At 35.4% G+C, this 16,941-nt stretch overlaps 1 protein-coding gene across 1 annotated transcript; it reads left to right on the top strand.

Annotated features, from left to right (window-relative positions):
* Window positions 1–8,067: 8,067 nt before the first annotated feature.
* On the top strand, window positions 8,068–10,614 carry LOC115715885 (uncharacterized). The gene is made up of 6 exons (XM_030644561.2): window positions 8,068–8,220; window positions 8,385–8,424; window positions 8,536–8,804; window positions 8,966–9,002; window positions 9,211–9,473; window positions 9,652–10,614. The coding sequence occupies exons 1-6, from the start codon at window positions 8,155–8,157 to the stop codon at window positions 10,333–10,335; spliced, it is 1,359 nt and encodes a 452-aa protein (XP_030500421.2). The 5' UTR covers window positions 8,068–8,154; the 3' UTR covers window positions 10,336–10,614.
* The last annotated feature ends 6,327 nt before the right edge of the window (window positions 10,615–16,941 follow it).

The raw sequence follows: 16,941 nt of genomic DNA, 5'->3' as shown, positions 1-16,941 counted from the left end.
TCACTGCGACAAAGTTACGCGAGTTCGTCTACACTTCCATCATTTGTCGTTTTGGCATTCCGCACAAACTCATTTCAGATAATGGAAAACAGTTTGACTGTAAAGAAATGCGACAGCTATGCGATGATTTAGGGATTAAAAAAGCCTTTTCCGCAGTCGCTTACCCACAGAGTAATGGACAGACTGAAGCAGTCAATAAAATAATTAAGCACACCATAAAGGGAAAGTTAGAAGATCGCAAAGGGGCATGGCCAGACGAATTATCGCCAGTCCTATGGTCTTATAACACAACCCCTCGATCTACAACCGGCGAAACACCCTTCTCGCTTTGTTACGGGTGCGAGGCCATGTTGCCAATAGAAGTGGGGGCAGGTTCCTTACGCAGAGATGCTTTCGATATCTCGCAGAACAACGAAAATCAGTTGTTTTGCCTTGATCTTTTGGAAGAAAAGCGTGATAAAGCGCAACTACAAAACGCGGCTTATCAACAACGAACAGCAAGGTACTTTAACTCGAAAGTAAAGATAAAAACTCTGCGAGTAGGAGACTTGGTCCTTAGAAGGGTAATGCCAAACACCAAAGTCCCATCTCATGGAGTCTTTGGGGACAATTGGGAAGGACCATACATAATCGCAGATCAAATTGGTGATGCCACTTATCGACTCGCAACACTCGATGGAACCGCGATTCCACGAGCATGGAATAGCGAGAGCTTGAAATTTTATTATCAGTAATATTCGCGTTATTCGGTTATGTTAATTCGAACACTTATACTTAGATATTTTTTGTTCAAAAATCCTAAGTATAGGGGCATGTGTACTCGCATGTATTACTGATTGCATGAATAAAATTACTTACTAAGCTTTTCGAGTGATTTAAATTTAAATTACCAACTTAGTAAATATTTCTACTTTATTACACCAAGCTGTAATTAAAGTCGCATATTACTATATATAAAATTGCGATTACACCAAGCTGTAATCAAAGTTAAAATAATATAAAAATCGCAAGTACCCGTGTACTGCGTAAATATTAAAGTATAAAGCTATCCCCGCGAGGATAGAAATTTGTCCAAAAGGTAAGATAAATTTCTTTAAGTACAGAAGTGCGAGTACCCGTGTACCGCATATATAAAGAAAAAAGAGAGTGAAATTAAACAACAACATAAGATAGAAAATAATCAAGCGTCTGGAGCAACGGGAGTAGTCTCATCAGGAGCAGCCTCGTCCGCGATCTTGCTGACGACCTCATTCTCGACCTCTTCAGCCTGTACTCCCTCGATTTCGTCCGGAAGGTTGCCTCCCCCACCTTGAGTCTGGGTAGGAGACATGGCGCGAAAGGCTTCAGCCATCTCAGCAGCTTCAGCTCCAAGCAGCGAGAAGTCGAAGTCAGGGACTTTGGAAAGAGTGGTATAAATGTAATCAGACACAGCCTGATCGTACTGTTTCTTCCCATTCTCTTTCTCAGCCTCCAAGTTGCGAGCCATCTCAACGATCGTTGTCTGCGACTTCTTGAGCTCGAGCTCCGCCTGTTCTTTTGCCCTGCTGAGTTCCTCGAGCTCCTTCTCCTTGGCCTTGTTAAGCTCCTCCATCCTCGCCACATCCTGCTTCAGCTTCTTTATATTTTCTTGAAAATGGGCGTTCTGCCTCTTCAGCGAATCAGCTTCCTTCGAAGGAGTAGCCGCGGCTTTCATGAACAAAGCCATGGATTGCACGGCCAGTTCAGTAGATCGAGCAACGAGATCCTCGTAAGGGATCTCAGTCAGAAATTTTTCCTGCATGGCCAGGAAGTCGCGAGCACGAACTGGAGAGTCGATGACGACTTTCTTCCCCTTATCCTGAGTAGTCTTGGCCAACTTCTTGGAAGAATCTGCGACAAGCGAAGCCATCACATCGCTCTTCCTCTTTTGGGCGACGACCGGCGAAGTCGCCGGTGTTCCACCCTTTTGCTTGATTTTCAGGACGGGGGCAGACTTCAAAAAAGTCATGTCTACAAGCAAAAAGGACAGATAAGTAAAAAATCACAATCCTACCCGTCAGTTTATAGCAAAAAGACGAGTTACCTGAAATTTGCCGAGGAGTTTGCTTAGAAAGACGTTTGTCAATCCGCTCTTGCTGCTTCTCAGATGGTTCTTTATATACTGGCTCCCGTTGAAGACTCGCGTTCTCAGGGATCAGCTGGTGTTCTCGCAATTTCGCAGTTGTGCACAGTAATCGCCAGTCGCGATCTTGTACGGAAGACTCCCGAGAATTTCGATACACTCTCTCCTTTCTAGTCGCGTCAAGAGTGGGTCGAGCTGGTCTATCTGCGATAACAACAAAAAGCGAGTTAGCAAAAGATCTCAGAGAACAAAGTACAAATTATATCTAAGTCAACAAATACGCGACATACTGGGTCTGCGATTAAAGTCAGTTCTAATCCCAGGAACCTTAAAAACGTAAAACCACTTCGACTTCCAGTCACCCATGTTCGATACCATCCCCTCGACACTGTTTATTTCAGAAGTCGCCCATTTACTAAAGCAATAGAAGCCGTTATGAAGACCCACGCTCTTTATGTCATAGAAGTAACTAAACTCCTCTACTGACGGTGCCCTATGAGCATACTCCATGTACATCGCATAGAAAGCTAGTACAGTGCGATAACTGTTGGGTGTTAGCTGAAAGGGCGATACGTCATATCGCCTGAGAATGGCTGCGACGAAAGGATGAAATGGGACCGATACACCACATCGAAGAATGGGTATTGAGACGACCACGTCCTCTGTAGGGATAATCGCAGGGTTGGTGAACGGAAGATGCGCTCTCTGAGATGGTTTGGGACGTTGAAACGCAAGTCGCAACAAATTCAACCTCACGAAGGTGGTGAAGTCAGATTTGGCGACCCTCGAGACTAAGTCTTCGCATGAGAAGGGTTCGTTCAATTGGGAGTCGTCAACCGAATCCGTCCCGCTCCCTTCCGCTTCCTCTTCTTCCCCACCTGACTCACGGACCGGAGTGGTCCATTCCTCCTCCACCTCCTCGACCTCGATGTCGGGAGCATGTCTCGTATGTATGAGGTAGTCGCGTGCTGACACTGTGGATTCGCTATCTCGAATATCGATTGTCCCAGGTTCAGCGAGCTCCTGTACCATCCTCTCGATGTCTACAGAAGACATCGGACCTAACTCTATCTCTCCGCCGGCCTCCATTTCGGAGATGTCCGTAGGGAGAAAACTGTCTCTCTCTTGGTCCGACTCCCCGTCAAAAGGCGCGACCTCCTGAGCCGAGCTGCTGGCTATCCGATAGATCGCTCATCTGAAAGATAGAAGATCTTTTCAGCGTGATGGATGTGTGAAAAAATAAAGGTAAGTGATCTCACCCGCAGTAGATTATAAAAGTCGCATTCGACAGGAAGGTCAAGCTACGTGCGGCCGACCCTCCTATCAACATGCGAGAAGAAATATAACTATCTTTGGGCGAGTAATTCACGCATCCTCGGTTGTGCGGTATACCTCCAGAAACGGCTGGGCGTATCCCAGTGACTCAAGAGGTATGCATTTTCGAGCATAACCCTGAAGTTACTGGGAGACTCCCACCGTTTCGAGACTACCTATCAACCAAAGAGTACGGTCATTCGAGTATTAACGCACGTCAACAAATGGCTGGGTGTATCTCAGTATCTCAAGGGACATATAATCGCATATATAGCCATTAGAATACTGTGACACACCCACCATTTGGAATGGCACTTAATACTCTCACCACTCAGCCCGCGACATGTAAAGATCCTAAAAGATCTAGCTAATAGTTAAGCGGAAATAAGTCTTGGAAACATGCGATTATTCAAATTGTTCATCCGAACACCCGCGAACATTCAAATTGTTCATCCGAATGTCCGCGAGCATTCGAGACGTGAATCAGTGCCTATGAATTGTATGCGGTTATGTCAATTTACAGGCCCTACACTATGAATATTACCCAGTTTCATTGACCCAAAACACATAAATACCCACTAGCATACACTCCTAAAAAGTCTTCGAAAAAATCCAAACCCAGAAAGTAAAGTGCAATTTCTCTAAAAACAAAAACGAAAAATGCAGAAAACTAACCTTTAGTTTTGATTCCCGCGAACTGCTCTCGATCACGCCTGAAATTGGAAATGTTGTAAAAGTGGCGAAGTACGGGGATGAACTTTTTCTGAAGTGTATGAACTAGAGGGAAGTTAAGAGAAAAGAGGGAAAATGGGGAAATTTGATTCGTATCAAAGCGTTTAAATACCCATATCCCTTATTAATTGGGATCATGACACGTGGCAGTCAGAATGCCTAAGGTCGCCCAATCTAACGGCCAATTATGGCCACGCCTACACGAAAACCGAAGGGTTTTGTGACGTGGCATCCTAGAGATAATAAAAATTAATTATTACAGCCGTCATTTTTCGAAACCCTCGATGGGACAACCAAAAGGTCACCTCCTCGTGACAACCTTTCACCTGTCTCTCGAGCAATAGTTTCCCTCAGTGACCGCTCTAGTCACGTCGCGAAACTAGGGGCATGTGTTATAGTGAGATTTCTCTCACCTAGAAACTCGAGACCAGAATCCTCTTTAAAGGACACGTGTATTCAGATTTCCAATGAAGGCTGAATGTCCGTGAGAGATTTCTCGAAGTTTAGACCTCGCGCAGGCTAAAAATAGCGAGATACTGTAGGTGCGACTTAAGTCACACCGCATAACCATAATTCTCATCATGCAGGGTAGATCCAATTCGCATATGTCAGAACATGTGCGAGTGTCCCCCTCTATACCTCCGCGACGAGTATAGAGACCAATGCCCTATGATGCAGTTTCGGTCCCAGCGACCCAATAGCCCTAACAGACCAATATAAGTTCGCCTGTCCAGATATTACCAGCTTCAACATGCGACGTCTACAAAGGGCGATTACCTAAGGACGCAGACGTTCCAAACGTATGTGCGACCCTACGAGCTCAACAGACGGAACATGAACGGTCAACTCGCAGATGCGAAAGACGCATACGTTGATGAATTTAGTAACTGTCATACATTTATTAATGTTAACGTTGTTTGAGTTTAGTCATTGCAATTCAATGTGTAAAATTATGGATTAACAATAAATGTGATCCTCATGTAACCGATTGGACACCTACTTTGTATATAAAGGGGTGATCCACCATGAAAATGGACCTACGAATCCTTTGCTACAGTTGACTAAGCAGAACGAAATCTGACTGAACCACTATAATTCATCGTCTTACTTATTTTTTCCAGCCTTATTGTTTACTCTCGCATTCCCATCCGAGTACTCGCCATTTTAGGTTGAATACTCGCACTTGTCATCTCTCAAATAATTCCCTGTCTTATCGATTAAATCATATTTTTTGGTGTTGCGAAATTTGCTCGACAACAATAGTAGCTATTCATTTTTTTGGTGTTGAATTTGTAACACTTAGTTGTTTTGTGTATTTATTTTTATGTTTCTTTATTCTATTTATTAGTTGACAGTGTTGTTGTTTTAGTTATCTCAAACTTTTAGTTGTATTAAACTCGTAAGTATGATATTTTTTTTAGAGTATTAAACTTAAATAAATTGTTATATTTAGTTTTTAGGTATTTTTCTTCATATTTTTAAGTTAATATTAAAGTTAAGTGTAATTGGTTATCAAATTAAAAAACCGATCTAATCCAATTAGTAATTAGATTAGATTGGATGACATTTTGAGGTCTAGTTGGATTGAATTGGATTAGGGCCGAGCATCGGTCGGTTTGGTTAGTTTTTTTCTATATAAAAATCCAAAATTCAGTTTTTGGTCTGGATTGGTACAATTCGAAAACCGACCGACCAATCCAGAACCTATCTTAAAACCGATCGTTTTGAACCTCGATTTGGTCGGTTTAAACCGCCCAAACTGAACTTTTTTTTTAAAAAAAAAATCCAATTTATTCTATAAATATATTATTCTACATTTTACAACTACAAACATACAAATTAATTGTTCAAAAACTAATTATCTTATTCTTTTAATTTTAGTATTAATAAAAAAATAATATATTATTTTTATATATTATTTGTAACTATAATACATGCAAAATAAAAACTTAATAAATTAACATATATATATATGTATAACGGTCGGTTTCAGTTTTTTCGATCGGTTTATTACCAAAAAAAAATTGACCGTTCAATGGCAGTTTTAACTGTTAGCGGTTTTTTTGGTTTTCAGTTTCGTCGGTTTCGGTTTCAACGGTGTTTGGTAGGTCGGTTTGAACGATTTTTTTGGTTTTCTAGATTTTATGCTCACCCCTAAATTGGATGTTCAAATCTAATTATTAATTGGATTGAATCGGTTTAGGAAAAAAAAGTTGGACTCACTACTACAAAATAGAGGTTCAGCTACAGATTTTTTCAATCACTAAAAAAAAGCATTGCTATAGCTAAAAGGGAAAAAAAGTGTCTTGGAACCCTTTAGAGGCGAGGTGGTTAATAGGAAATAACCGCCTCTAAAGGGGTTGCAAACTTATAAATGGGTTTCAACCCATAAGAAAACCCTAAGAACCTTTATAAAAACCTAACGAAAAGCAGACCGCCTCAACCATAAAAAAAACCCTAAAAACCCTAAAGAAACACGCTCTCTCTCTCTCTCTCTATAAATATACATATATCCTCTCTTTCTATCTTTGTTTGGCTTACCAACCACCGCCGACCGCAATGAAAGGTAATTTTTTTGCTTTCTTCTTTTCATATCCCTTTCTATGTGTCTCTTAGCCTAACCACCGCCGACCCTAGCACCGGTGATGCCTCAACCACAAAAATCCTACCAACGCCGACGAAAAAACTCTCTTTAGCACCGACGACACCCAACCTCGACGGCCCAACCATTGTCGAAGGTCCCATTTCTCTCTCTCTCTCTCTCTCTGCCATGTGTTTTCTTTTTGTGTTTTTTCTTACCATTTTATTTTTGTTGTTTGCAGGTGGTTCTCGCGGCTACCTCAGATTTGTGGTGCATTTTTTTCAATAAAAAAATGTTCTTTAACATTTAGATTTATGATTTCTTAGTTAAAGCGGACTCTCTCTCACTCTATTCATCATTCTCTGTCGTCGAACTTCTATTAAAATATAAAATATAAAATATAAAAAAACACTTATGGTGGCGGTCATTTGCCAATAACCGCCTCTAAAAGGTCCCTTTATGCCACCATAAGATCTTTTTAGAGATGGCTATTAAAAAATAACTGCCACTATAGGGTCTTTTTAGAGACATTTTTTTTACGCCTTTAGTGACTCCTAGAACGCCTATGGTTGCAAATTTCTCTAAAACCATCTTTAAAGACTATTTTTTATAGTAGTGATTGGATCGGATGTCGAACTTTAACCTGCACCCTACGATCTCCTTATTTGCCTCTTTATCTTGCTCACATGTACATTGATATCAATACCAATCAAATTCATTTATTAAGTGAAAATATAATATTTTTTGTAGTATTTTCTTAAATTATTTATTTTTTAAAAAAAATTGTAGTAAAAATATGGAATAATCACACAACAAGTCCAATAGTGCCCTCAAAGCAAAAAATAAAGGCTAGTTAGGATTTTTTACCTTTGGAACTTTGACATGTACTAAATCATGCCCTTTAAACTTTTCTGGCCGTTAAAAATTCCCCCAGAACGAATGAGATTGTTAGATTTAAGGACTTTGTCTAATTTCATTCAATTTTACTATTTCAGTGATTATTTATGTACTTAACCATGCTCCCCAGACTTTGATATCGACCAAACCATACTCCTCGAGCTTTGACATGTACTAAATCACGCTCCTTGACCTTTCATCCATGTTAGACTTTTTTTACTAAAATTGGAGAAAAGTCTTTAAATTCAACAATCTCAATAGTTCAGGGAGCATTTTTAACGACCTTATAAGTTCAGGGGGCATGATTTAGTACATGTCAAAGTTCAGGGGGTAAAAATTCTAATTAGCCAAAAATAAAACAAATTATTAATTAAGCAATTTTTAATTTAATTTTTTTAAAAAAAGGGAGCGAAATATGTTCCCCAAATCCAGTGTTTAAATATTTCATAAAATTGGCGCCAATTTCATTCACCCGGCAACAAATACTAAAGCAAAAACTCAAGCATGCTCCTTTGCTCTGAGAAATTTGATGGAGCTTTCCAAATCACACCTCCGAAGCTCTGATTTGTCTATCTCCAATTCTTCGGATTCTCAGGTACTGATTTTCTTTGTTGCGGGTATTTTTCTTTTTGGAGTTCTGTTTGGTTCCTGAGAAAGTAATGGAAATCTGCTGCCTTCGACCCTTGAAGATCTTTAGGTAGAGTTAATGGGTTTTGTTTTAGATTTCAACGTTTCTTAAGTTTCGCTTTATTCTTCCAGATTTTGGGCTCTTCTTCATTTTCGCTTTCCCTTCTCTCTGGTTCGTAAGCTACAATTTTCTCACTAGTCAAACAAAGCATAAATTTTGAATTGTCTTTTGTTCATAAAGTTAGCTAACTGCAGTGATTTATTTTGATTTGGGGTTTTACAGAGCCTCCTGAGCTAGAACACTGGTTCCCAAGCTATAAGTATGAATCACCCTTACTAGACACCAATTGTGAATTTGGGGATTCTATTTCTGGAAAAAGTGAAATTGAGTACAAGAAATTTAGCCAAGAACAGGAAGAAAATTTGGATGGGTTTGAAGGATTTGAAAATAAAGATGAAACCCTCGTTGGGCAGAAGCTGAAGTCAAATGGGTCTTCAGAATATAGCTGCTATTTGGGGAGTGATAAAGATGAAGATCAGTGTTTGAGTGAGGTACTTTTCTATGCATTTTCTTCTTCTTTTTCTTCTTGTGATGTTACTTAGATTTTCAGTCTAAGAAATTATTCTTTTTCAGAGAAAAACAATTATTTCCTGAGAAAATATCAAGATTTGTTGTGTTAGTTACTAAAATATATGTTTTTCTTGATTGGTAGAATGCTGATTCTGCATACTCGGCTTCACTTCTTTCTGGTTAGTATTTCAATTCTTTCTTTAATTTCTTTAGCAGTATTTTATCAACAGATTGTCTTATGAGGAAAATGTATATGTGGGAATGGAAGCTTTTGAATCATTATTGCTTTTCATGAGCTAAAAGGCAGGAGACATGTGAAATTGAGATTTCAATTTATTGAAATGGAAAATTGATTGTTTAAAACTTTTTTTTTTTGCAATCTACTAGAGCCAATTGACGTGAGAAACTGGCTCTCAAGCTATGTGTATGAATCTCCAATTTTGGATACTGCTGATGGTTTCAAAGATTCTCTTGCTAAGGAGACTGAATGTGAAAACAATGAGTTTATGGCTGAAGAGAGTAAAAGAAATAACTATAGAGAGTTCAGGAGAAATAAAAGTAGTGATGATGCTGAAATTTCAAATGGGCTTGGCGACTATGACAACAAAACATGTGAATATTACAAACATGGAAAACAGTCTTCTGACAAGGTTCTTACTGCTCCTATTTTTTTGGTCCCTTTGTTGATGGCTTTTGTTTCTATTTTTGAAATGATTAAAAGCTATAGTTATTGTGAGTTGGGTTCTGAGAATTTGTACCATAATGAATAAGATTAAAACTATTTCATTGTTCCTCACTAGTCACTACTATCATGTTTGCAAATTACAGAATGATTCAAGGAGTGGAGACAGTCAAACCTTGGCAAGTGACAGAGGTGTGTGCTTTGACACTGTCCTTACAAAATGCTTAAAAGGCAAAGCACTACAAAACCAGGAAATTAGTCCAGCTAAAGATGTTGAGTTACCAAATTTGGATCAAGAAGATCACAAAGGCAAACAAAACTTATCTAAAGTTATTAGTATTGCGGCTACAAGAGTTGGAGAATCTTCTGAAGAGTTGGCACGTACAATGGAGAATGTTAAGGATTCAAAAACAAATGGTCACTTGGAAGTAGAAGCTAGCTTTCTATCACCTAAGAGTGGTAATCTGAAGACAGATGAGCTTATGGTTTTTGCAGCATCAATTGAAAAATCAACTCATGGATGTGAAAACGACGGAGAAGAAACTTCAAAAGATGGTTTTGTAACAACAAGAAAAGGTAGATTTAACAAAGAAAATGAAGAAAATCTATTTGAATTGCCAAAGAAGAAGAAAAGAGGGACAGATTCATTAGCTGGTGGAAGAAGTTCTGTTGTAGAAGTACAAAGAAAGGCTTTAGTTGAAAGAACAAACTTTAGTCTCTCTGGGGTACCTGAGGCTACTGGAAAATGGCAATGCCCCCAGAAAAGAAAGCCAAATCATGGGCCACCATTGAAACAGCTTCGCCTTGAGAGATGGGTCCATAGGCTGTGAGAGTTCCCAACTTTGACTACTGTAAGGTCTGGTCTTGCATTAGGACACTCTTAGGCTGATGATCATGTCATAACGTAACCCCAGTTGGTCCTTGTGTTAGGTTAGGTGTACCAAAAGGCCAAATTAAACTACAAATAACACTTATTTTCTAAGTTTCATTTGTAAAATCGAATGTATTGTATTAGGAGCATTGCTAATGATGTCTAAATACTACTATGAGGTGACACTTGTTAGTAAAATTTCATAAAGTTTATTATATATTTTAATTACTTATAACAATAATGATATGAATATATTGGGTAGTGATGGTGTCTTTTAACATTTTTTTATTGTATTGTATTTGTATCTTCAAGATTTTTTAATTGCAATAGGATATTTATAATTTATATGATTAAAACAAAAACAATTCAGTCATATTAAATATAAATTTGATTAAGATTATAAGAGGATGGTTTTGTATTAGTTTGTCAAATACAATTTTCACAAAGCAGAAGGGCTGTGAACTAGTACTTAAACAAACAAGCGGGGAGGATAATAAATAAAGTGATATTATGCATTATAATAAGTATTTTGTTCAAGTATTACAAAAGAATTAAACGATTTTATTATTATTATTATTATTATTATTATTATTATTATTATTATTATTATTATTTTGAAGGAAAGAACTTTTACAATTATACAATTAAATAATAAAAATTGAAAAATAAAAAAACAAGAAATTGAATTTGAAAAAATATATTACTGTTGTATATTTAATATCTGTATTTTTAGAAGAAACAGAAAATCATGGAGGTGGTATAGTTTCAAAAAGTTTCCAAAAATAAATAAAAAATTATCATCAATTTGTAGATAATGTTTTTAATAATAAATTAAAAGTTATGTATATATATAACAAATTTGATTATATTTTTTTAGTCACACAAATTACTACATTTAGCATATAATTTTTTTGCTTAACACATTTAGTATATAATTAAGTCTGATTTTTTATTATTTACTTCCCATTATTGCCTTTACAGGGAAGAATTAAGAATATGTGAATGGATGTCTTCTGTAAAACTTCCCTATATGGTCTACGAATTTGGAAAATTATCTGTCAGATAAATTTTTTGGTAGGTATGCAAATAAGAAAAATATTCAATGGGTATGTTTTTGGTAGGTATAAATTTTCTATGTAAAATTTTTTCTTAAAAAAATAATAATAAAATATCCAATGTATAATCTGCAAATAAGATGAGTATTTAATATAATTATTTTTGGTAAGTATTGTCTGGTTAATTTTTATTAGTAATTTCACATAAAAATATTATTTTTGTTATGTGGTTTCTTGCCTAAAAAATTATATAGTTTTTAATTTAAACTTCTAATTTTGGGCAATGGTTTATTTCTTATTTCAATTAAAAGATTTATCACCACTATCATATGAGATATGAGATATGATTCAGATGAAGATAATGTTAGAATTGGCCTACAACAAATTAATTGGCACCTATATAGATCATTACTCATTAGTGATTAATGAGATGAACAAAAAATTTCTTATTATTTGATTTTTTTATTTGAAGATCATCAATTTGAAATAAAAATTTCTAACTAGTATTTGTTGTATTTTTTATAAAGTTCGATTCTTATTCTTCTCCATTTAAATAATAACAATAACAATTTCTAATTAGTAAGATTGTATTATAAAATAATATAAAATATATAAGAAAAAAAGAAGAAGAAGATGAAGAGAGAAAGAGGAGTTGAATGAGAATTTCTCAATTATTTATTCTAATACTTAAACAACTTTATAACTTAGGGATATTTTGATCAAAGCTATCTACCCCGAATAATCCAACCGCTCCCAGTACAATTCTATAACTCATTCTATTACTGTCGTGATATCTTAACCACCAATTGGTCTCCATGGGTGTCGAACCTAAAAATATTTTATTTTACCAAAATCATATATTATATTTATACATTCCAATAAAATCTTCGTAATTTATAAATTAAACCTATTTACGCATTACACTAAAATTCTTAATTATAACATAATTAGCTTAATAAGATTATAAATTATAATTTTATTCATTATAGCATAAATACTGATATAATCTCATATTTATTAAAATATGTTAAACTGTACACAATTATATTTTTAGAATATTACAGTAATACTTATTGCATGTGTGCTCAGTTTTTAAATTTAAAACCCGACCATGTACTATGAAGATCACAACCACATGTATGCGAGCTCGAGTTCATGGAGGGACTCCGACCATGCAAAGTTTACGTCGAAACATGCATGAGATGCATGCAAGGACTATTGTCCTTTATCATGTACGGTTGAAAAGGGAGGAGACCCTTTTGGGTTTAAGGCAATGGTCAGTCCATGTGGCCATGGACCACGGTGGTTGGACCACCATCCGAACTAGGACCCTAGTGGTCCAAGCCACCCTTCTCGAACCTGAACAACTTCAAGTTGTTCCCTCTCGACCCGTACCAGCTCGACGTGAGCAAGGTTCTTCGAACCCGACGACACACTAAAGACTCAATCGAGTCTTGGGTATCTTGACCCGTGACTACTCCTCCTCGTGTCGCTGGTGTGCAATTGAACCCTATGGTGGCCGGTTATGGCCACCATGGCCATGGTGGCTCCCCGGAGCCGCCAGCCACGGTAAGGCCATGGTGGTCGGCCCTATACCCAAACTCGACCGGCACTATTGTATATAATGTATATATATATTATATAGTGTATGTATAGTATATATATACTATAAATTATCGATTAATTATTTATTGTAAAATAATTAATTATTATTTTGGGATATTTATTTGGATTTGAATTCTAATATGGCTAATTAGGATTTTTGTTCCCCAGAACTTGACATGTACCAAATCATGCCCCCTGAACTTTTAAGGTTGTTAAAAATGTCCCCTGAACTATTGAGATTGTTGGATTTAAGGACTTTTGTCCAATTTTAGTAAAAAAGTCTAAAATGGATGAAAGTTCAGAAGACATGATTTAGTACATGCATGTCAAAGTTCGAGGGGCATGATTTGGTAGATATCAAAGTCTAAGGAGCATGGTTTAGTACATAAACAATCACTTAAATAGTAAAATTAAATGAAATTAGAAACTACTTAAATCCAACAATTTCAATGAGCTAAAGTACTTAAATTTTAAAACCCAAAAATTCTTTACTTGGAACAATTAATAACTCTAACAAAAAGAAGTTCGAACAGTAACAGTTGTTACAGTTCACCTGGAAGATACGCAAATTCAGGTCCTTTCCTTTCTTTCTAAATATATTCATTTATTTTTCTGTTCAATATATTTATGATTAAAAAAGTTTTTATAAAAACTGGTAGCTGGAGAAATACACAAACTCTAATAGTGAAAATCACATGAAGAAACACTAAACTATCTGGAAGAGGCTGACATGGAGAAATACTCAACTCACATAAAAATCACAAAGTACTCAACTCAAAACTTGGTTCTTCTCTCATTTCTTCACTCTCCATCTCAAATCCTTGTCTCATCTTTTTCCCTTGTCTCTTTTTCTTGTCTCAAATTGAAATAACTTGAGTTAGAAGTCAAAGCGAACTATCTTTTACTAAACATTCTTGATAGTAGCTTCCATCACACCCAACATTATTCGTAGTACTCTAACTAGCTCAAGTTAGTTAAATAATGTTGACTGTTTTTTAGTAACCAATTGACGTAGAGTCATAATAAATGAGAAAATAAACTAAAATTATAATAAATGCTAATAAAGAATACTAAAATTTAAAGAGGTTTGATCCTAAATATTGGCAATAACCCACTCTCCTTATGTATTATTAATCTGGATTGTAAAATCAAGAACAAACTCTTAAATGCAAAGAAAAAAATAGCAGAGTTTTCGCTTGTGAGTAAAATTTTGGATCCCCTTCCTAGGTCAGGTGTGAGTCGTGTGACCCTTATATAAGGGAAGAGTTTGTGCATCTCACTTTAGGAGACGCGACCTTAGTGCTAAAATATCTCAACCATTCCCTTGATTTTCGGGGGTAGTTGAGGTTCAATTCTTGTTGTAATATCCTACTATTTTTGTGGGTTTGTAACCACCTTTGAGTTTCATGCGGGATTGGATGATGCTGGGAGAGTGTTAGATGCGTTGGGCTATGTGGGGGTACGTACCCTCGAGGTACAGTCTGGCTGACTGTCCTTATGGTGGGTAGCACCTACTCCGGGGTCGTATCCTCGGGACATCTCCTCCTTGTTTCTCATGTTGTCTTTAGAGCCTAATAATGTATAATCTTGATACTTAGAGCAAGTATTGCACCATCCATATTCATACGTAAGTAGGTGTGATACTAGGACTATAAGAATGTAGAGGTAAAGAGTTAGTCACCTGAACTAAGCCACCTGGGGTAGTCACTTAACCCACCTTGGAGGTGGTCACTTAATATGCCCTCAAGGGGTAGTCACTTAACATACTCCAAGGGGGTAGTCACTCAACATACTCTTCCAGAGTAGTCGCTTATATACTTCTGGAGTTAATCACTTAATAGTCTAGGGGTGTTCATAAAATAACCGATCCAATCCAATCCAATCCAATCCGCAAAGTGCGGATTGGATGTTGATTGACATGTAAAAGTAACCGATCCAATTCAATCCACACATCTTTATAAAAAAAATTAAAAAAAATTATATACACAAATAATATTTTAATGTAAAGAAAATAATAATTTAAAAGTTTAATATATATAATACAATTATATTTTAAAACTTAATAGATAAAATGTATATTCTATTATTATATATAATTTTTTTTCTACCTACAATTCAAAATAAAAAGTAAACGTTTCTTTATACATATAATTTTTTTACTTCGTTTGAGTTTGTTATTTGTTATTTATTTTAATGTGTTGTTGGAGACATAAAATAATTATAATTTGTTTTATTTTGTTACTAGTTATGTGAAAAAAAATATTTTTTTTTTCATAAATATTAAATAATTTAATATAAAAAAGTAACCAATCCAAAATAACCGATCCAATCCGCACTTTTACGGATTGGATTGGATTGGATTTGAGCCATTGTGTGGATTGGATTGGATCTAAAAAATGAAATCCGCACTTAGTGCGGATCGAATGAACTATAAACAAAATAGTGCGGATTGAATTGGATGAACACCCCTACTTAATACCCACATTCAACATACTTCCAAGAGTAGTCACTCAACCCACCTGCGGGGGAGTCACTTAACATACCTCCGAGATAGTCACTCAACATACACGTGAGGGTAGTCACAACCCACCCCTAAGGGTATGCCTAGTCACTCAACATACCTCTAGGGCCCGTTTGGTACGCAGGACTGGATTGGATTAGACAGGCTAATTTGTCCAATCCAGTGTTTGGGCATGTTAGAAGTCTGAATAACTAATCCAGTTAACCTCATCTGTCTGGGATTATTTATCCCATCCAGCAGGGTGGGATAAATAATCCCATGCAGGTGAGATTTTTTTAATCGTTTTTTTAATTTAAATTTTATTAATATATTTTAAATTTAATAAGAATTTAAAGGAAATAATTATCACACATTTATTTATACATTTTTTTTTATCAAAAACTTATTCATTAAAATTAGTGAAAATGTATAATTTTGAATTATTATACATAAGTTTTTAAAATTTAGAATATTATTAATTAAATAATAGTTATTTAAATTGATTCTAAGAAAAAAAATATGACAATAAAATTATATATTATTTTTAAATGACTAAAAAATTTATATAAATATTTTAGAAAATTAATATTTATATTAAATTAGTGATTAAATTAGTGTTTAAGATAAACAATTTTATATTATTCAAGTATTTTTATTTTACTAGTTTTATTATTTATTAAATAAAAAATATGACAAAATATTTTATTATATATTTATGATGTATTCTTAATTATATATGATATATTATTTTTTTTGACGAATTATTTATTTATATTTATTTATTATTATATATTTTAATTTTAATTTATTATTATATATTTCTAATTAATTTAAGTTTTTTTTTTTTTTCTAAAAGTAAATAAATAAAATAGTCCAGTCCATTCTTAAACCAAACACAGGATTACTTTCAGCATAATCCAATCTTGTCCAGTCCAGTCCAATCCTTTTCAGTCCAATCCAGTCCAATCCTGCGTACCAAACGGGCCCCTAGGGGTAGTCATTCATCCCACAAGGGTAGTTACTCAACATACCCCCTGAGGGTAGTCACTTTACAGTTTACACACCTTCGGATTGTATTAGCTTTACTTCCCCCCTACATAGCTCAAATCAAGGCTCTATCCTTCTTTTCTTTAGAATTGTATTATTTTGTCAAGTGACTTTAAGTATTTTTCATAAATTTAGTCTTAAGTACTCTTGTGTTATGTGTTATTATACTCGCCATGTCACCCTTGATAAACAAATAGATTTATATATATTTATATTTGTAAGTTGAGGTTATTTATTTCAATTACAAAAAAAAAAAAAAAAAAAAAGCAAGAGAGAAAATTTGTTTGACAAAAAGTAATTTTTTAGGGTATTTCTATAATGTACTTCACTGAAATGAATGTACTTGTGCTTGTGCAAC

This window comes from Cannabis sativa, chromosome 5 (genome assembly GCF_029168945.1).
Source record: "Cannabis sativa cultivar Pink pepper isolate KNU-18-1 chromosome 5, ASM2916894v1, whole genome shotgun sequence".
Lineage (NCBI taxonomy): Eukaryota > Viridiplantae > Streptophyta > Magnoliopsida > Rosales > Cannabaceae > Cannabis > Cannabis sativa.
The sequence above is the reverse complement of the archived record's forward strand: the minus strand, read 5'-3'. Positions and strand labels throughout refer to the sequence as shown.